This window comes from Thalassophryne amazonica, chromosome 6, assembly GCF_902500255.1.
Source record: "Thalassophryne amazonica chromosome 6, fThaAma1.1, whole genome shotgun sequence".
In the NCBI taxonomy this organism is placed as follows: domain Eukaryota; kingdom Metazoa; phylum Chordata; class Actinopteri; order Batrachoidiformes; family Batrachoididae; genus Thalassophryne; species Thalassophryne amazonica.
The window spans coordinates 101099409-101122053 of record NC_047108.1 but is presented as its reverse complement, the minus strand read 5'-3'; the positions used below and the strand labels follow the sequence as shown (position 1 = coordinate 101122053).

The following is a 22645-nucleotide window of genomic DNA, read 5'->3' as shown; positions in this document are numbered from 1 at the left end:
TTACTTATAAGGTTTTGAATAATCAGGTCCCATCTTATCTTAGGGACCTCGTAGTACCATATTACCCCAATAGAGCGCTTCGCTCTCAGACTGCAGGCTTACTTGTAGTTCCTAGGGTTTGTAAGAGTAGAATGGGAGGCAGAGCCTTCAGCTTTCAGGCTCCTCTCCTGTGGAACCAGCTCCCAATTCAGATCAGGGAGACAGACACCCTCTCTACTTTTAAGATTAGGCTTAAAACTTTCCTTTTTGCTAAAGCTTATAGTTAGGGCTGGATCAGGTGACCCTGAACCATCCCTTAGTTATGCTGCTATAGACGTAGACTGCTGGGGGGTTCCCATGATGCACTGTTTCTTTTTCTTTTTGCTCTGTATGCACCACTCTGCATTTAATCATTAGTGATCGATCTCTGCTCCCCTCCACAGCATGTCTTTTTCCTGGTTCTCTCCCTCAGCCCCAACCAGTCCCAGCAGAAGACTGCCCCTCCCTGAGCCTGGTTCTGCTGGAGGTTTCTTCCTGTTAAAAGGGAGTTTTTCCTTCCCACTGTAGCCAAGTGCTTGCTCACAGGGGGTCGTTTTGACCGTTGGGGTTTTACATAATTATTGTATGGCCTTGCCTTACAATATGAGGCGCCTTGGGGCAACTGTTTGTTGTGATTTGGCGCTATATAAAAAAAAATTGATTGATTGATTGATTGACTGGACACCCGAGCGGTCAATCTTCGATTAGGTTAGAGGCTGAAAAACTCGGCCCCACCCAGTCAGTGCAAGTGGGCACAGTAATGTGAGGCATTTTGTGCAGGATACGTAGGGCTCTCTCGTGGGCTGCTCCCATGTGTCTAATGTTAGCCAGATATGCGTTTTATCTCTAATGTATCCAAGCTACACTTGGATCTGATTTATAGTGACACCCTGTTAGCGTAGTTTTGCCTTTCCATGAACTGATCCTTTAGGTAAAATCAAAGATTCCCACTAGTCAATTTCAAAGTCAGAGCTGTAATAATTACTAGATTAATTGATTAGCTAATCAACAAGCGGAGGTTGGCTGTTAAATTCAGATGACCTGTGAGCCACGATCTAGCCATCCTTGTAAACACTTTATTTTACTTGAAACTGTGTGTAACGTGTGTAATCTTTGCAAAGTGCTGTGTAACACCAGACCTGAATTTGTATAGCAGAAATTTAGGCTTCTGAGCATGAAATGTGTGTGTTGCCAAAATTGTCTTGCCTTGGGCTGATCTTTTCCTGATTGATATCATGTGCTTGGTGAACAATCTTTGCCCTTTTGAGTACACATTTGCTCACAGTATTTTGTATTCACAGTGCTCTTTGTGTTTTGTGTCTGTAGTGAAGAGTAATGAAAGTGGAGGAGAGAAAGAAGCATTCCCAGTAGAATATTGGCAGACTTGTCGGGGGAGAGGGAAGCATGCTGGAGGCGGATGCAGAGCCAGCAGGTGCACAGGTGGAGGCAGAGGCAGAGATGGGGAGCGGAGACTTGAAGGCGGAAGTGCTCCGACTGACTCTTGAGCTCCATGAAGCTACTGAGGAAAAGCTTCAGGCAGCCCGTTATGGCCTGGTGGTTTTGGAAGAAAGTTCTGCTCTCAAGATGAAACACAGACAGCTGGAGGAGGAGCATGAAGCCCTCAAAGTCGAGTTACAGCAACTCAAAGAGGTAAGAACACAAGAACCTTTCTGGTCAGTAGTCACCGGACGTATTCCTGTGCATCAACTGCTTTGCCCCATTTTTCATATTTCCTTTCACCCCCCCTACACCCGATGAACTAATTCTGTCAGGCTTTATTCATGCTATCTCACAATTTCAGGATCCTCATATATAAATGATGTGTATGCACAAAAAGACGAACATGAGTACAAAGAAATAAGGCTGTAATTTATCATGAAACAAATGTAATGTAACATGTTACAGAGACTGCATTTTGTATTCTCATTAAAATATTATTTTTGTTCTTGTGCACACAACTATATTAGCATGTTCAATTTATCATTCACCAAGTGTGTAGTTGAGTGAATCAAACATTACCAGCCCTATTATTAATCATTTTATTTATTTGGTTGTTTGTGCATTGTAGCTGCAGTGGCCATAGCCCTGTGCTGTGTGAGAGCTGATGGCTTCCAATATCTTTCCCATTAAGTGGCTTTTGAAACATTTCCCATCTCAATTTTACTTTTGGTGTAGTTGCACTCCTGTGTCTTTTTTTTTTTTTCCTTCCCCTTTCCAATTTCTGCATTGTTCTCCACAATGTGACAGAACAGATTTGTCTTTTGAGTGACAGACACAGCTTGCATATGCAAATAAGTACATCCAGTAACAGAAAGGGGTTAGAATGAACAGCAAGGCCATGCACATATATACACTTCTCTGACCACTGATTTAAAGAAACATGCACATGACTTCCTAACTCTAGTTTACCAAGGTTTGTTTCTTGTTAACTACTATGTCCCTTGTTGACTAGGTGGATGGTGCCCTGTGTGCCTGCAACCTTAGAACACATCAGGGCACCCGTTGTGGTGCAACGCTCCTGAAATTGGTGGGTGAGCTGAGATGGTACTATTTTGGGTCTCAGTTCACTGCAGGGTGTATTTGAATATTACTCTGGTGGAAATAATGCATACTCATGGACTTTTGTGCATGGACACTAATTATATATGTAGTTTTTAAAAAAATTAGGCACTTTTTTTTTTTACAAGCTCCTGGGTTGTTCATGGTACTGGAATATACATTAATTTTTTTTCAGTGTTCTTTTTTTTTTACGCTGGTAATGTTTATGGTGCATCCAGAAAGTATTCACGGCGCTTCACTTTTTCCACATTTTGTTATGTCACAACCTCATGGATGAATGGATGAAATTCATTTTTCTTCACAGTTCTACACACAATACCCCATAATGACATGTGAAAAGTTTCTTGAGATTTTTGCAAATTTCTTATAAAAAAAAAAAGCAACTAAGAAATCACATGTACATAAGCATTCACAGCCTTTGTCATGAAGCTCAACATCATGCTTGAGCTGTTTCTACAGCCTAATTGGAGTCCACCTGGGGTAAATTTAGTTGATTTGATTTGGAAAGGTACATACCTGCCTACGTACAAGCTATCACGGTTGATAGTGCATGTCAGAGCACAAGCATAAAGTCTGTAGACCTCTGAGACAGGATTGTCTTGAGGCACAAATCTGGGGAAAGGTACAGTAACATTTCTGCTGCTTTGAAGATCCCAATGAGCAGCACAGTGGCCTTCATCATCTGTAAATGGAAGAAGTTTGGATCCACCAGGACTCTTCCTAGAGCTGGTTGCTTGTCTAAGCTGAACGATCAGGGGAGAAGGGCCTTAGTCAGGGAGGTGACCAAGAACCTGATGGTCACTCTGTCAGAGCTCCAGCATTCCTGTTTGGAGAGAGGAGAACCTTCCAGAAGGACAACCATCTCTGCAGCAATTCACCAATTAGACCTGTATGGAGTGGCCAGATGGAAGCCACTCCTTAGTAAAAGGCACTTTGCAGCCCCCCTGGAGTTTGCCAAAAAGCACTTGAAGGACTCTCAGACCATAAGAAACAAAATTATCTGGTTTGATTAGACAAAGATTGAACTCTTTGGCATGAATGCTAGGCATCATGTTTGGAGGAAACCAGGCACCATCCTTACAGTGAAGCATGGTGGTGGCAGCATCATGCTGCGGGGATGTTTTCCAGCAGCAGGAACTAGGAGACTAGTCAGGATTGAGGGGAAGATGAATGCAGTAATGAAAACCTGCTCCAGAGTGCTCTTTGCCTCAGACTGGGATGACTGTTCAACTTTCAGCAGGACAGTGACCCTATGCACACAGCCAAGATGTCAAAGGAGTGGCTTTAGGACAAATCTGAATGCCCCTAAGTGGTCCAGCCAGAGCCCAGACCTGAATCCAATTGAACATTTCTTAAGAGATCTGAAAATGGCTGAGCACCAACGCTCCCCATTCAACCTGATGAAGCTTAAGAGGTGCTGCAAAGAGGAATGAACAAAACTGGCCAAATATCGCTGCACCACGCTTGTGGCACCATATTCCAGAAGACTTGAGGCAGTAATTGCTGCCAAAGGTGTATCAACAAAGTATTGAGTATCTGTTTAAAGATTCTGTGTATGCAGTACTGGTTCATGTTTCTTATAGTGACATCATGTAAAAATATTGCAGAGAGAGGAGGATGTTTATTGGATGATAAAACAGACACAGCTAACACTATCTGGAACTCCAGTGCTTTATTATTTGTAGCATTTTCCCCATTCAGTTTAAACAAATACTTATGCATCAAAAGAAAGTATTATGAACAGTGGTATGTCAAAATATGGATTATGTAAATGTGCCTCTAACAGATAGCACTCTTGTTCTTATCTTTGTTAGTGCTTTTATCGAGGAGGCTGTGTTCTGTTTCTTCTTCATGTGTTTTAGATTGTTGGCATTACGTCAAAATGGCTGAACTGAGTTTTTATAAAACACTGAAAATGCTTGATCTAGTGTGGAATAAATTGTGTACAACTTTGGGGCTTGATTTAGTTCCACGGGTACAGTCAGAAGATAAATAATGTATTCAGTGTTGTCGAAAACATTCATGCAGTGGTTTGACATTGACTTGTAGGAAGTGAGGTGAAACAAAGTTCCGCATCCTGCTGGCACTGGTTCATATGACCAAACTACAGTAAATGTCTTGTGGTGCAATATTTCACAACAGTTGTTTCACGTATTGTGCATAAATCTCATTTCTCAGCTCTGTTTATCTGCATGTTTGCGAAGCAGAAAGGACGACTGCTGTAAATTAGCAGTATTATATAACTGAACTATAGTGTTCAGTGTTGTAGTAACCATTTCATGTTGTTACTTTAATCAGCTGTTATTGGCATATACTGCTGCAGGCAGCACTGAAAGGCATGTTATGTTAAGGTTCCTTATTACAGGGCTGTGAAAACTCCGCGGATTTCATCATGGGGGGGGTGTTAGTGATGTACTCTTTAATCGTGAACATCACTGACTTTTTAAAATGCTTATCGTAAAGCGTTCTCTTTTTTTACGACATCGTGTAAGACTTTTGACTTTTTACTATAACGTATGTTGATATTTTATCATGATTTTCCAAATATTCTACAAGCTTTAGCTGTGGTTTTTGAAATGCTGTAACAGTCTTTTCAGTCTTCATAAATTTCATGTAGTTTAATTGTTCTGAGTTAATGCATAATTTGGTTTACATTTAAAAGGAAAATCATTCCAGGTCCTACTTCCACGTCATATTCTGTTATTTTAACATCATCATTGACAGGTCAAATAAAAGGTTGAATGTAGGATCATTTAAATATGCACTAATTTTGAGATTTGTTCTTCCAGGAGATGCTGAAAAAGTATCATTAGATAAAAATTTAATTCTGGGGCCCCACAGGGCCCTAGACCCCAGCTCCTGGACGCTGTGCCCCCCCAGACCCCTGCAAATTTTCCTCGTATTTCACAATTTTCATTTCACAGCCCTGTTATTACGATGCAAAAAATAAGCTTTTAATAATAATAATAATTAATAATATATTTTTTATTTTAACAGTATTGCATTATCCATATACTGTACCATCATGGGACAACTTCCCACTTCGGGCCTTTCTGTGTGGAGTTTGCATGTTCTCTCCGTGTTTGCGTGGGTTCCATCCGGGTACTCTGGCTTCCACCAAAAAATTCTAAGACATGCAGGTTAGGTGATTTGGAAACTTTAAGTTGTCCGTAGGTATATGTGTGCAGGTCTGAATGTGTTTAGGCACCTTGACACTTGCACAAATTTTCATACGTCTGCATACGCTGACTAAATTGTCATGGTGTAACAGGCGGCCAGGCCTGTAATGATTGTATCAAACATAATTTCTTCTTTACGTTGATCATATTTCATGTGATGGCAGTTAGAACACTGTAAGTTCCTTTCCTGCATTATCTTCCAGTGATCACTGATATCTTTCAGGGTTCACACCAGGACTTTTTCACAGCAAGGAAGGGAACTTAGAGGGGCATAGCCACGCTACAAGCATTGCAGGCGAGGGTATTGTGGGAGGGTCCAGGGGCATTCCCCCCAGAAATTTTTTAACCCTTTGAAACACTTTTATTTTGCATTTTTTGCATTAGCTAACTGGGACATTAAATAACGTGTGACGTGTCCTTTACCAAAGGAAGGAAAAAAAAAAAACAAACAAACAAAAAAAAAAAAACAGAAAAAGCCCCTGTGCTGGTTAAATCACAGCATAGGGGATCCAGATCACAGCAAAGGAGCCCCCTATGCTCAACTGCTCTGACGAGAACCCTGTCTTTAGTAGTACTGATTGAATATGGTGCCTGCCAGATGCTGTGCATTTTGCTCCTTTTTGTTTCAGGCATTTGCAGACTCTGTGAGCAGCCAGAAGCGTGCAGCTGCTGATGGAGAGTGCCGGGAGGAGAGCCTGCTGCAGGAGACTGCCACGAAGGAAGCTGCCATGGCAACCCGCATGGAGGAAGTCCAGGCAGAGCTAAAGCAAGCACGTCTTGCTCTGAGCAATGCTCATGCAGAAATCGATCGATTGGGAGTGCTGTCGACCCAGCTGAAGAAGGTATGGTGTGTTCACTTATGCACCTGCATACTGGAGTTACACTCTTTGTCAGGCCATTTCTGCTCATGATACCCAAGACTGAACCCCCAAATCACTGGTTAATAATTGTATAATGTCACTGGTAAAGATTCAAATTGCTTTATTAATCCCAAAAGGCCCATCCATAATTACAGAATAAATATAATAATAATAATAATAATAACCAAAAAAAGATAAGCCAAGTGAACTTTGCATGAAAAGGAGTCGATGAATGAGGATTTGAACTGATTTGATGATGGGCTTTGTTGAACAGGAATGCGAGTGTCTGGAGGCAGAGAAAGGCCATCTGAGAGATGAAATGAAGGAGTATAAAGTACGTGAATTGCGCCAATTGCAGGACAATGGTGAGCTAGAAGAAGAGAACATATCTCTGCAAAAACAGGTGTCGGTGCTCAAGGAAAACCAGGTAATTTGTCACACAAGCGCCACTTCCACCTAGTGTCCTCAGTATTGCAGATGTGTGGTCTCTCAGGGAACATCAGTTGTAATTACAAATAGATTTATTGACACAAGTTATAGATGTATGAGCTTAAGTGATTAGATTCTATTGCTTTCTGATGTAGGTCATTATGTTTAATGGAGATTATTGTAGGATATGATGTAAGAATGCCAAAACATCAGTAACTGAATGCATATTATTGTACTTCGTAGCCTGCACATGCAGAAGATCAGAGCAAATTAAATGTGCCTGTCAAATTTAGTCTAACATAAGAGAACTTTTTTGATCTTCTGAGGGACAGTAAAATACACAAGATAAATAATAAATGAAAGTTTTAAGTTTTACTCAACATTTTTGTTTGATAGAATCGTGTTTCTTCCTGGCTCAGGTTGAGTTTGAAACTGTGAAACTGGAGTTGACCCAAAAGAATGAGGAGCAGGAAGAGTTGAGAGCACAGCTGGAGGAGGCAGCGAGGCTGAGGGAGATTGCAGAGAGGCAGCTGGATGAGGCCCTGGAAGCCCTGAAGGAGGAGAGGGAGCAGAAAAACAGTCTGCGTCGAGAACTCTCTGCCCTGACCTTAAACCCCTTTGATTCTATGGGGAATCTGGAGCTCCACTTGGAGCAGCTGGATGACAGCCAGAATGAGGGTCAGGGGGGAGAGGGAGTAGGTGAGGGAGAAGATCAGGACAGTGGATTTAATAATGATCCTGGTTCTGCTCCCAATTCTGCTCACCCTCTTCACTTGGGCAGCTCCAAAACCAATGGCCTCATCCCTCGCTATTCTACTCCACGCAACAGTGATATGTTCCTGCGAGCTCCAGCTTCTGGGCTGGTGTCTGACCTACTGAGTGAGCTGCATTTTTCAGACAGTCAGAAAGTAAAACAGCAACTCCTGCAGGTAAGCATGCGTATACAAGTGCAATGTGTTTACCAAAGGATCAGTGTTTCAACGACCAAAAGCAAAAAGTTGAGAAGCCAAAAGAAATTAGATTTTTTTTGTTGTTGTTGCTTTGCAAAACTTATCAGATTATTATTATTATTATTATTAATTAATAAAAAATTTTGCTTTTCAGACAAAATTATATATCGGCTTGTGTTCTACAAAGTCGAGATTATTTTTCTGTATTTAAATATTTAATATATTATTGTCAGATATTGGATGTTTCTGTGTAGGCTCTCAGTTGTGTGATGGTTGTGCGATGGGGTCTCCGGTATCCCCCATTGTGGCCAATCTGTACATGGAGCGAGTGGAGAAGACAGCCTTGACGTCGTTCACGGGCATCTCTCCCAGTCACTGGTTCAGATATGTCGATGACACATGGGTTAAAATCAAGCAACAGGAGGTCGGGGACTTTACAGAACACATCAACTCGGTGGATTCCAATATCAAGTTCACACGTGAGGATGCCAGAAACAACCATTTAGCCTTCTTGGACTGTGATGTTATGATTGGAGAGAACAGGCAGCTCCAGACAGGGGTTTACAGAAAACCCACTCACACTAACCAATATCTGCTCTTTGGCTCAAACCACCCCCTTGAACACAAGCTCAGGGTGATCAGGACTCTTCAACACAGAGCCCTACAGGTGCCCACAACTGCAGAGGGAAGGGCTAAAGAACAACAACTTGTACGGAAAGCCCTCACAGTATGTGGGTACCCACGATGGTCCCTGGACAAAGTGCACAAGTCCCAGAAAACAAAGAGACCAGATAGACAGGAGACGGAGACAAGAATTAGAGGAGTGTCTCTCCCTTATTTAGCAGGAGTGGGGGGAAAACTACAGAGGATCTTCAGACAGCACAAAATCCCAGTTTACTTTAAACCGGTTAACACCTTGAGACAGAAATTAGTTCACCCTAAGGACAGGATCCCTAGTTACAAACAGAGCAATGTAGTGTATTATATCATATGTCAGGAAAACTGTAATGAACACTACATAGGTGAGACTAAGCAACCTTTAAACAAGAGGCTATACCAGCACCGCAGAGAGGTTGCCAGTGGACCTCAGTCTGCAGTTCATCTCCACCTGAAAGACACTAACCACACGTTTGAGGACAAGGAAGTTAAAACCTTAGCCAGAGAGAAGAAATGGTTTGAGAGAGGTGTCAAGGAAGCATTCTTTGTAAAACAGTTGAAACCCAGCCTTAACCGGGGGGTGTGTCTCAGACACGCTTTGTCCCCTGTTTACAGTGGGTTACTCAGGTCAAAGCAGTTTTAGTCTTTTGTTCATGGTAATGAGTCATTCACGTCATCAAGGGAGCCATCAGGGGAGGCTTCCATCCCATCATTAGGAGAGTGCTAACTAGAGCACAATAGGTGCTAATTAGAGCTATTGTTTAGTCACTAGCCTATTGCATTCGGCCTCTTGATAGGAGGGGTCTGGTTAGGTTAAAAACTCCAGCTTTTGTTGGCTTCTGGTTTATTCTTCTCTACAAGAGTCAAGACAGAAGTCAGACTACCAGAGCAAGAATTTTAGCTGAGGACGCTTCTGTGATTTGAAGCGAAACGTCCTCACGTCAAGCAACCCAGTCCAGTCGAAGATTCAAGCTTCTCTACGTCAGATATTGGACTAATTATTGACCTGTTCAAGTAATTGTAAGCAAATCATATTTATTTATTTATGACAGAACTCATTTTAAATCTTAATGTAGGCGAGTTATATACTCTTTTAGTAAGCAAATATAGGTCATCAGGAGTCTTAGAAATGGACATGAATAAATTCATGAATGAAGTCTCTTTATTTTGAGCATATAAAAATAATAATTATGTGCATGCGAAATTATGGCAAAGGACGCAATAGAAATCACAGTACTGCAAATAACATATTACAAATTCCATGTTCAAAAAGGAACAGGAAGAAGTTACTGATTATTTATTCCTTCCTGTTTTTCAGTTATTCACCATAATTCTAATACCATCCAAAACCCAGCCAATATGAAAATATCTCTATTTAGACAGACATGGGGGCTCAAGTTTGAAACTTGGACGTGAGTTAGACTTAACTTGCACAGTGACTTCAGACTTGGCTTGTGAGTCAACCTCAAAGACTTGAGGTTTGAGATTCATGAACTACATCAGCTTTCGGTGAGTCCGGGCGGGTGGACTCTGTCAATTAAAAAAAAACACCTGTGCATATCCTTGTAGGTACAAGATCTCAGTTTACAGATTGATTTCCACCAATTTATAATTGCTCTCCGTCAGGTCCCTCTGCCGCATCAGAAACTGATTGCACCTCGTTATCTCGAGTGCATTCTTGTTACATTCCAGTGCTGTCTGGCCCAGTGACACAGATGGAATTTAGGGTTCCTATTGTTTAGAACATGAATTTAAGATGTAATCCAAATGTATAAGCGATAAAGAGCACCACTGATTCTGGAAGCAGGGCTAATAATAATGGTGATGATGGTCATGATTAGGGTGTTTATTGTCATTGTATATACAACAAAATTTGTCCTCTCTGTCCTTCCTTGAGCTGAAACAGGAGCAACCAATAGCCAAACAGAGTGCATTTATATCACCAATGGGCGATGAGGAAAAAAAAATCACTATAACCTTCAGATTATAAAGGTTGATGATGATGGTAATTATAATGTTAATTAATATTGGTAGCAGTTCTGCTGGTCATGTTCAGGTTCAACGGACAAGTGTCATCTGAAAAATATTGACAGAAAAATTGATCATGCACAGTCACAAAAATTGTCCAAATAACAAGTCAGATTGCACCAGACTGCACCATTTCACTTTAATTTTTACAAAATTTCACAGTGGGGTGTGTGTCCCAGATACCCTAGATGGATGAACAGTTGTGCAGCTCTGAATTCAAAATACGAATAAGATTTAACAATGCAGTGTTAGGGACAGACCACATGGCCGGAGACTTGAGTCTTGACTAGACTCAAGTTCAAAGACTTGAGACTTGGCTTGGACTTGCAAAACATGACTTGTGAACATCATACAATAAACATAAATATAATATCTATTTATAAATATATATAATAAACATTTACTGTATCTCACTTTCTGTAGACTCGATACAGCACATTTCTATATGTGACAGCAAAGTATATTGTCAGAAATACACCACAAACTGAGGCAATGAATCCTTAAAATATAAGAAATAAATAAATTTTACGAGTAGGTACATAAGAAACAAGAGTTTGACCTTTTCCATATCTCTTGAAATGATACTGAAGTGTTGTTTGCCACATCCAGGCTCATGTTATGTCTTCCCTCACACCTTTTGAACGAGCTGTTTTTGCCCCAAATTTTGTTAAAGTAGACCTGCATTGAAATAAATGTGGTCAGATTTCAGAAATAAATAGCTGATATGTATTTATAAGACCCTTGTGAATGCAGTAAAGTAAATCTGTAAGCCCAAATTTGTAATTCAGCGGCGAAATCTTCGTTTAAAAATGACAAATTTGCAGCTAAAATTTAGCCCTCTGTGAAAACAGTTTGTACAGCCGTATCATTTCCATATCGTAAGGGGCAAGACGACGCGCTCCCGCCTTCAGTCCGATCCTGCATTGAAATTGATTTTATCTGTTAGTAATGTTACTTATACACGTCCTGGTTTCAACATCCAAAAGTAAGCTGCAATGAATGTGAGATACAGATCTGTGTGCTCAGATCAGCAACGACATCAACAGCGGGCGCCGTTCTTCCTCTCCCGCTCTCTGCCTCCGCTGCGCTTATTAAGTCTGCGGGCTCGTTAACCGCCGACGCGGGCCACTCACACCGCCCGTGTCTGCTTTGCAGCTGGTGTTGTGCCAGATTCAGCGCACAACACTGGCATCACCTCTCTGTCTACTGAATGGAGCTGCAGCACACTTGGCACAAGTCCTGAGATTACACTCGCTGTTTTAATGCGAAGCGGCCGGTACACCTGTTGCTGCAAGGACGGACTTCTTGCGGCAAAATCCACAGCACCGCACGTCTCAGCGATCGGAGCCCCAGAGCTCCATGGATGCTGAGAGAGGTTTATATATTTTTAATGACTGGGATTCTTTGCGGGTCTCGCCTCATATCCCGCGATGGTACCGGAGGCGAAAGACAGTAGATTTTCATTGCGACACCACTCAATCAAACGGGCGTATGAAAAAGTCCCCCAAAATAATTTTCAAGCACAAATAAAAGAAATGTGTACTCACCAAACGTGCCACAAGACAATATGAAGTTTTAAAAAAAGTAGATCCTTCCGTATAAGACAAGAAAAAGGTGCAGATGCAAACTGACGTAAATCCACAAATTACAGTTGGCGCAATGCATGCTGGGAGAGGGTCTTGTCCGTGACGTCTCGGCAGCGTCCATGATGAGAGGGACAATTTGCGGAGGGCTAAATGTTAGCTGTAATTTTGTAATTTTCAAATGAAGATTTCTCCGTTGAATGACAGATCTGGGCTTGCAGATTTACTTTACTACATTCAGAAGGATCTCATGTGTAAATGTAAGTCATTTTTTTGTTCAAAAAAATCTGACTGCATTTTTTTCAATGCAGGTCTCCTTTAAGAGCAAGGGAAATTCTACATGCACAATCATGGAATTAGAGGTCATTGAGGCTCCAGCCAAATTTTACAACAAACAGTAGTTTTAAAAACTGTTCTGGTGTAATAATGTCCCTCCTAATTCTATTGTCTTGTTTTAAGGTGAGCTGCAGTATGTTTGTGAGGTTGCTACACAGATTAATCTCTGACTATTGACAGAAACTTGTTCTACTTCCTGCTGTCACCCACATCCTCTTAAATGGAGTGAAACTTTATAATTGTATTAATGAACCCATTTGGGAAAACTCATTTGATGTGTTTAAGCCACCAAAGAGCCAGTAATGTTTTGAGTAATAAATAAAAGGCAATTAAGAAATGTATGTTTGTTGAACAATCATTGTTCTCATCATGATTCATAATGCCTTTAAATTTGGGGATGGCACATCAATCAATCAATCAATTAATTTTTTTTTATATAGCGCCAAATCACAACAAACAGTTGCCCCAAGGCGCTTTATATTGTAAGGTAAGGCCATACAATAATTATGTAAAACCCCAACAGTCAAAACGACCCCCTGTGAGCAAGCACTTGGCTACAGTGGGAAGGAAAAACTCCCTTTTAACAGGAAGAAACCTCCAGCAGAACCAGGCTCAGGGAGGGGCAGTCTTCTGCTGGGACTGGTTGGGGCTGAGGGAGAGAACCAGGAAAAAGACATGCTGTGGAGGGGAGCAGAGATCGATCACTAATGATTAAATGCAGAGTGGTGCATACAGAGCAAAAAGAGAAAGAAACAGTGCATCATGGGAACCCCCCAGCAGTCTACGTCTATAGCAGCATAACTAAGGGATGGTTCAGGGTCACCTGATCCAGCCCTAACTATAAGCTTTAGCAAAAAGGAAAGTTTTAAGCCTAATCTTAAAAGTAGAGAGGGTGTCTGTCTCCCTGATCTGAATTGGGAGCTGGTTCCACAGGAGAGGAGCCTGAAAGCTGAAGGCTCTGCCTCCCATTCTACTCTTACAAACCCTAGGAACTACAAGTAAGCCTGCAGTCTGAGAGCGAAGCGCTCTATTGGGGTGATATGGTACTACGAGGTCCCTAAGATAAGATGGGACCTGATTATTCAAAACCTTATAAGTAAGAAGAAGAATTTTAAATTCTATTCTAGAATTAACAGGAAGCCAATGAAGAGAGGCCAATATGGGTGAGATATGCTCTCTCCTTCTAGTCCCCGTCAGTACTCTAGCTGCAGCATTTTGAATTAACTGAAGGCTTTTTAGGGAACTTTTAGGACAACCTGATAATAATGAATTACAATAGTCCAGCCTAGAGGAAATAAATGCATGAATTAGTTTTTCAGCATCACTCTGAGACAAGACCTTTCTGATTTTAGAGATATTGCGTAAATGCAAAAAAGCAGTCCTACATATTTGTTAATATGCGCTTTGAATGACATATCCTGATCAAAATGACTCCAATATTTCTCACAGTATTACTAGAGGTCAGGGTAATGCCATCCAGAGTAAGGATCTGGTTAGACACCATGTTTCTAAGATTTGTGGGGCCAAGTACAATAACTTCAGTTTTATCTGAGTTTAAAAGCAGGAAATTAGAGGTCATCCATGTCTTTATGTCTGTAAGACAATCCTGCAGTTTAGCTAATTGGTGTGTGTCCTCTGGCTTCATGGATAGATAAAGCTGGGTATCATCTGCGTAACAATGAAAATTTAAGCAATACCGTCTAATAATACTGCCTAAGGGAAGCATGTATAAAGTGAATAAAATTGGTCCTAGCACAGAACCTTGTGGAACTCCATAATTAACTTTAGTCTGTGAAGAAGATTCCCCATTTACATGAACAAATTGTAATCTATTAGACAAATATGATTCAAACCACCGCAGCGCAGTGCCTTTAATACCTATGGCATGCTCTAATCTCTGTAATAAAATTTTATGGTCAACAGTATCAAAAGCAGCACTGAGGTCTAACAGAACAAGCACAGAGATGAGTCCACTGTCCGAGGCCATAAGAAGATCATTTGTAACCTTCACTAATGCTGTTTCTGTACTATGATGAATTCTAAAACCTGACTGAAACTCTTCAAATAGACCATTCCTCTGCAGATGATCAGTTAGCTGTTTTACAACTACCCTTTCAAGAATTTTTGAGAGAAAAGGAAGGTTGGAGATTGGCCTATAATTAGCTAAGATAGCTGGGTCAAGTGATGGCTTTTTAAGTAATGGTTTAATTACTGCCACCTTAAAAGCCTGTGGTACATAGCCAACTAACAAAGATAGATTGATCATATTTAAGATCGAAGCATTAAATAATGGAAGGGCTTCCTTGAGCAGCCTGGTAGGAATGGGGTCTAATAAACATGTTGATGGTTTGGATGAAGTAACTAATGAAAATAACTCAGACAGAACAATCGGAGAGAAAGAGTCTAACCAAATACCGGCATCACTGAAAGCAGCCAAAGATAACGATACGTCTTGTATCATGTAAAATATCATGTGTATATATCATGTAAAATAAGTAATACTGGTTGGTTTTTGAAAACAAGGGCTGCTTCCTTGTTTTCACTCAGGGTCACCACATCAGATCCAAGGGAGATCTGTATGTTGAGTTGGCACACATTGCTGGATGCTCTTCCTGGTGCGACTCCATATTACAACCCCTGGCAATAATTATGGAATCACCGGCCTCGGAGGATGTTCATTCATTTGTTTAATTTTGTAGAAAAAAGCAGATCACAGACATGACACAAAACTAAAGTCATTTCAAATGGCAACTTTCTGGCTTTAAGAAACACTATAAGAAATCAGGAAAAATAATTGTGGCAGTCAGTAACGGTTACTTTTTTAGACCGAGCAGACGGAAAAAAATATGGACTCACTCAATTCTGAGGAATAAATTATGGAATCACCCTGTAAATTTTCATCCCCAAAACTAACACCTGCATCAAATCGGATCTGCTCGTTAGTCTGCATCTAAAAGGAGTGATCACACCTTGGAGAGCTTTTGCACCAAGTGGACTGACATGAATCAGGGCTCCAACACAAGAGATCTCAATTGAAACAAAGGAGAGGATTATCAAACTCTTAAAAGAGGGTAAATCATCACGCAATGTTGCAAAAGATGTTGGTTGTTCACAGTCAGCTGTGTCTAAACTCTGGACCAAATACAAACATGGGAAGGTTGTTAAAGGCAAACATACTGGTAGACCAAGGAAGACATCAAAGCGTCAAGACAGAAAACTTAAAGCAGTATGTCTCAAAAATCGAAAATGCACAACAAAACAAATGAGGAACGAATGGGAGGAAACTGGAGTCAACGTCTGTGACCGAACTGTAAGAAACCGCCTAAAGGAAATGGGATTTACATACAGAAAAGCTAAACGAAAGCCATCATTAACACCTAAACAGAAAAAAACAAGGTTACAATGGGCTAAGGAAAAGCAATCGTGGACTGTGGATGACTGGATGAAAGTCATATTCAGTGATGAATCTCGAATCTGCATTGGGCAAGGTGATGATGCTGGAACTTTTGTTTGGTGCCGTTCCAATGAGATTTATAAAGATGACTGCCTGAAGAGAACATGTAAATTTCCACAGTCATTGGTGATATGGGGCTGCATGTCAGGTAAAGGCACTGGGGAGATGGCTGCCATTACATCATCAATAAATGCAATAAGTTTACGTTGATATTTTGGACACTTTTCTTATCCCATGACAAGGCTCCAACCTGCAAAGCTGATCTGACAACAGCAATCAGAGAAACTTGGAGCCAGATTGATGAAGAGTACTGTTTGTCACTCATTAAGTCCATGCCTCAGAGACTGCAAGCTGTTAAAAAAGCCAGAGGTGGTGCAACAAAATACTAGTGATGTGTTGGAGCGTTCTTTTGTTTTTCATGATTCCATAATTTTTTCCTCAGAATTGAATGATTGCATATTTTTTTCCCTCTGCTTGGTCTAAAAAAGTAACCGTTACTAACTGCCACAATTTATTTTCCTGATTTCTTATAGTGTTTCTTAAAGTCAGAAAGTTGCCATTTGAAGTGACTTTAGTTTTGTGTCATGTCTGTGATCTGCTTTTTTTCTACAAAATTAAACAACTGAATGAACATCCTCCGAGGCCGGTGATTCCATAATTTTTTTTGCCAGGGGTTGTAGATAGATAATGGGTGGGGGTGGGGCTTGAACTAGGAACCTTCTGTACCTGAAAACAAGTACACTTAATTGCTTGGCCACCACCCCTATGTCAAATATCACATCATCTGCACTAATTTTTCTATTTCAGCTTTACTGCACCGTCTCCCAGGTTACCTACAAATTGTGGAAAGAGAAATAAAATGTTACTTTATTTTAACTTTTCTTTTTTATGACAAGAAAGCACTAGCAGGAGAGAAGTCAGTGCACTACTTTGGAGCATAACAACCAGACAAATCATTTTAATAGAAATGGGGTGGCCTGATAACTTATTTTAATTCAATAAATTGTCTTGTCTGATGTTCAACAAATATATCAGTGGTTTAAAAACAATTTATTGGAATATTTGTTTCTTTGTGTGACAAAAAGACAAAAAAGACTTGCAAGTTGAACCTTCACTTACATAGAAAATTATAATGCAGGAAGACATCTTGCTTGATGGAAGAACTGAACGAGAGGAGAAAAAAATTCTAAGCCGTTGGGTGCCAAAAACATACTGCGAATGAGCATAGAGAAGTTGAAAAAAAAAATAATGAAGCCATGTAAACTAGTCTTTAGTTTGTGAAAAGGCATTATAGACATAATGTTAAAGACACATTAGGATTTCCAGGCGATGGTTAGTTATGCAGTAGATGGCTGCACTGGCTGCCGCTGTCACCTCTTCGGACTTCTCAGTAGCAGGTTCCTGGCCGCCAGTTGGGAGCGTAGTGGTGAACTTGGAGAAATATTGTTTTTAGTGCACTGCTGTAATACAGATGCATTAAGAACACTTTGTAAAATAGAAAATGATAATACTGGTATTTTCATTTATAATGATAGAAAGGGATGATTTTTATTTATTTATTGTGCATATCTGATATTATTTCTTTGTGTTTGACCACTCAGGCAGAACGAGAGAAGTCTAGTTTGGCTAGCAAAGTGGAGGAACTGCAAATGCAGCTGGTAATGTCCAGACAGGCCCTCAGTCAGCAAGAGGACAAGGTAGGATCGCTCACCCAACAGCTGGAAGCTGTGCAAGGCAGCCAAAAGAATGTCCGGGAAACTGAAGACAAGAGGGGTGATGACGGCGACAACATGGACACTCTGATTGCTGTCACTGACTATGAGCTGGACACCAAGAGCAAGGAGGTGCTGGAGGCACGTATGCGTGCAGCCAGTGAAGAGCTTCTGAAGCTACGAGATGAACTGTCTCAGGCAGGAGCTCGTTATAACACTCTGGAGCAGCGCTACAAGCAGGAAAAGGACCACTGGAGAGCTGAGGCCCAGGAGCTGGCTGACAAGATCCGTCAGTGCATCAAGTCAAGCAAGCAGGACCAGGAGCGCATCAGTGAGCTGGAGAAGGAGATTGGAGCCACACGTAAAGTGGCAATTGATTCTGAAGGCCACTTGAGTGTTGCCCAGGAAGAGTTACTAGCCTTCTCTGAGGAGTTGTCCAACCTCTACCACCACATCTGTGTGTGCAACAACTTGACCCCCAAACGGGTCACCCTGGACTATTACCGTGATGGTGCCAGGACGAGTAGTGGAGGAAGCAGCGGCCGAAGGTCATACCACATGTACCCCCAGCACAGCTCCCAGAAGAAGCTGCAGCAGCAGCGTACCAATGACCTGTTCATCTCTAAAGCTGCGGCTTTGCAGTTTATGGGCGAGGTGGACAGTGCTGGAGCTAGCAGAGACACTCCTAATTGTCCCGGGTCCCCCACTCTGGACTTCAGGGACCCCTCCAACGTCAGAAACTTGGTGGCAGTCATCCGCTGCCAGATCAAACACCTCAGGGTAAGATGTCATGGTTTGTAACAGCTGTCCTTTCTCAGACATTTATTCGTGATAGTCTATTTCAGGGATTGTTTGTAAGATGAAATTTGCTTCTTCTTTTACATCATCTGTGACATTTTTCTGGACAAAGCTTTCCAGCTTCATTTTGTTTCTAAACAGATTAGATAGCCAAATGTTTACGGTGCCAGGCTGATCCACCTTCTATAGTGTCAGTGTAAGTGATTGGATTCAGAGTTCAGTGTTGATCTGGGACTCCTGACAAGAAAAGTCCATTTAAGCAATAAGGTCTATAAGGTGTGTTTAGCAGAGAAGCACCTGGTGTGTTTTTATATGTATTATATTTCTGAATATTCATTTGCAGTTTTGTTTATAAATTTAAGATGAATGTTTTAGATTGTGGTTATTTACTCCCATCGCTTCCACATGTCACTGTTCTCAGCAACCATTTTCAAGCACAGACATTATGAACAAAATGTTACAGTGGCACAGTCAAACACAAAAATTAAATTACTCATATTTCTGGGTTTTTGTGTTCCCTCAGGTGGCAGTGGACCTCTGTCGTCAAAGGGGTGCGTTACCTTACTCAATGCTCAACAGCAGTGGAGAGTCTGAGCGAGATGCGGAAAGCCTCTTGGAGGAAGTACTAAAACTCAAATCCCTTCTCAGCACAAAGAGAGAGCAGATTGCTACTCTCAGGACTGTCCTCAAGGCAAATAAACAGGTATTACACTACAAGAACTTATCATGTGAGATTGTTCTGTTTTTATTTATTTTTTCACCTACATCAATCAATCAATCAATCAACTTTTTTCTTGTATAGCGCCAAATCACAACAAACAGTTGCCCCAAGGCGCTCCACATTGCAAGGCAAGGCCATACAATAATTATGAAACACAGTCTACGTCTAAAGCAACATAACCAAGGGATGGTCCAGGGTCACCCGATCCAGCCCTAACTATAAGCCTTAGCGAAAAGGAAAGTTTTAAGCCTAATCTTAAAAGTAGAGAGGGTATCTGTCTCCCTGATCTGAATTGGGAGCTGGTTCCACAGGAGAGGAGCCTGAAAGCTGAAGGCTCTGCCTCCCATTCTACTCTTACAAACCCTAGGAACTACAAGTAAGCCCGCAGTCTGAGAGCGAAGCGCTCTAATGGGGTAATATGGTACTACAAGGTCCCTAAGATAAGATGGGACCTGATTATTCAAAACCTTATAAGTAAGAAGAAGAATTTTAAATTCTATTCTAGCATTAACAGGAAGCCAATGAAGGGAGGCCAACACGGGTGAGATATGCTCTCTCCTGCTAGTCCCCGTCAGTACTCTAGCTGCAGCATTCTGAACCAACTGAAGGCTTTTTAGGGAACTTTTAGGACAACCTGATAATAATGAATTACAATAGTCCAGCCTAGAGGAAATAAATGCATGAATTAGTTTTTCAGCATCACTCTGAGACAAGACCTTTCTGATTTTAGAGATATTGCGTAAATGCAAAAAGGCAGTCCTACATATTTGTTTAATATGCGCTTTGAATGACATATCCTGATCAAAAATAACTCCAAGATTTCTCACAGTATTACTAGAGATCAGGGAAATGCCATCCAGAGTAACGATCTGGTTAGACACCATGCTTCTAAGATTTGTGGGGCCAAGTACAATAACTTCAGTTTTATCTGAGTTTAAAAGCAGGAAATTAGAGGTCATCCATGTCTTTATGTCTGTAAGACAATCCTGCAGTTTAGCTAATTGGTGCGTATCCTCTGGCTTCATGGATAGATAAAGCTGGGTATCATCTGCGTAACAATGAAAATTTAAGCAATACCGTCTAATAATACTGCCCAAGGGAAGCATGTATAAAGTGAATAAAATTGGTCCTAGCACAGAACCTTGTGGAACTCCATAATTAACTTTAGTCTGTGAAGAAGATTCCCCATTTACATGAACAAACTGTAATCTATTAGACAAATATGATTCAAACCACCGCAGCGCAATGCCTTTAATACCTATGACATGCTCTAATCTCTGTAATAAAATTTTATGGTCAACAGTATCAAAAGCAGCACTGAGGTCCAACAGAACAAGCACAGAGATAAGTCCACTGTCCGAAGCCATAAGAAGATCATTTGTAACCTTCACTAATGCTGTTTCTGTACTATGATGAATTCTAAAACCTGACTGAAACTCTTCAAATAGACCATTCCTCTGCAGGTGATCAGTTAGCTGTTTTACAACTACCCTCTCAAGAATCTTTGAGAGAAAAGGAAGGTTGGAGATTGGCCTATAATTAGCTAAGATAGCTGGGTCAAGTGATGGCTTTTTAAGTAATGGTTTAATTACTGCCACCTTAAAGGGCCTGTGGTACATAACCAACTAACAAAGATAGATTGATCATATTTAAGATTGAAGCATTAAATAATGGTAGGACTTCCTTGAGCAGCCTGGCAGGAATGGGGTCTAATAAGCATGTTGATGGTTTGGATGAAGTAACTAATGAAAATAACTCAGACAGAACAATCGGAGAGAAAGAGTCTAACCAAATACCGGCATCACTGAAAGCAGCCAAAGATAACGATACATCTTTGGGATGGTTATGAGTAATTTTTTCTCTAATAGTCAAAATTTTGTTAGCAAAGAAAGTCATGAAGTCATTACTAGTTAAAGTTAATGGAATACTCAGCTCAATAGAGCTCTGACTCTTTGTCAGCCTGGCTACAGTGCTGAAAAGAAACCTGGGGTTCTTATTTTCTTCAATTAGTGATGAGTAGAAAGATGTCCTAGCTTCACGAAGAGCTTTCTTATAGAGCAACAAACTCTTTTTCCAGGCTAAGTGAAGATCTTCTAAATTAGTGAGACGCCATTTCCTCTCCAACTTACGGGTTATCAGCTTTAAGCTACGAGTTTGTGAGTTATACCACGGAGTCAGACACTTCTGATTTAAAGCTCTCTTTTTCAGAGGAGCTACAGCATCCAAAGTTGTCTTCAATGAGGATGTAAAACTATTGACAAGATACTCTAACTCCCTTACAGAGTTTAGGTAGCTACTCTGCTCTGTGTTGGTATATGACATTAGAGAACATAAAGAAGGAATCATATCCTTAAACCTAGTTACAGCGCTTTCTGAAAGACTTCTAGTGTAATGAAACTTATTCCCCACTGCAGGGTAGTCCATCAGGGTAAATGTAAATGTTATTAAAAAATGATCAGACAAAATGGAGTTTTCAGGGAATACTGTTAAGTCTTCTATTTCCATACCATAAGTCAGAACAAGATCTAAAATATGATTAAAGTGGTGGGTGGACTCATTTACTTTTTGAGCAAAGCCGATAGAGTCTAATAATAGATTAAATGCAGTGTTGAGGCAGTGTTTTTTCCCCTCACCAGTTTGTTGATTTGTCAAATGTAGTTACTCAAAAACAAATAAACTATGGAGTTAAAATTGTCTCATTAATATTTATAAATGCACACAGGGTGATCTACAAATAATCATTGATTTGCAAATGTGTTCAGATATCCACAAATGCAGATTTCATATTTGTAACTTGTAAATTGGTCTTATTTCATATTTGTAACTTGTAAATTGGTCTTTGCAAATAATGTTGTATTATAATTTGTAAAAAAAAAATACATTTGTAAAACTGGAAATTGTATTTGTGAATTGAGTTTCAGCATTTGTGGATCACCAATTACACGCATTCATCGCTTTCCTCTGCGACGTCATTTTGAGACATTCTTTTCGCGAACACAGATCCATAAACAAATGCCGACTGATTTACAAATACACACTCATGCACACTGGATATCCACTAGATGGCAGTGTGGTTCCATTCATTGATGTGGCAAACTGAATCTATATGCTCCCGGATGAGAGAAGACCGACATTTCAGAATAAATCATTTCACATTACGGTAATGGAGGCGTCTGATGGATGGGTATCTATGTGGTGGTATTGTCTGCAAGGTCAATTATTTTTTAAAATCATGATGTGGCCGCGGATTTCATCATGGGGAGAGGGGCGGGGGTGTTAGTGTTGTACTCTTTAACACAGTGGTTCAAATAAGCGTATTAAACAGCATTGCGCCTGTGCGTGCTCCGTGACACAGACATGC

At 40.7% G+C, this 22645-nt stretch overlaps 1 protein-coding gene across 1 annotated transcript in view; it reads left to right on the top strand.

The window, feature by feature from the left end:
• Positions 1-22645, top strand: part of zgc:162200 (uncharacterized protein LOC558638 homolog) — a 45454-nt gene that overhangs the window by 791 nt on the left and 22018 nt on the right. The window contains exons 2-7 of the mRNA XM_034172958.1: positions 1345-1668; positions 6386-6598; positions 6891-7043; positions 7465-7974; positions 17655-18545; positions 19087-19266. Of these exons, the coding sequence (XP_034028849.1) occupies positions 1423-1668; positions 6386-6598; positions 6891-7043; positions 7465-7974; positions 17655-18545; positions 19087-19266 (2193 nt within the window). The 5' untranslated portion in view covers positions 1345-1422. The remainder of the gene's footprint in view (positions 1-1344; positions 1669-6385; positions 6599-6890; positions 7044-7464; positions 7975-17654; positions 18546-19086; positions 19267-22645) is intronic.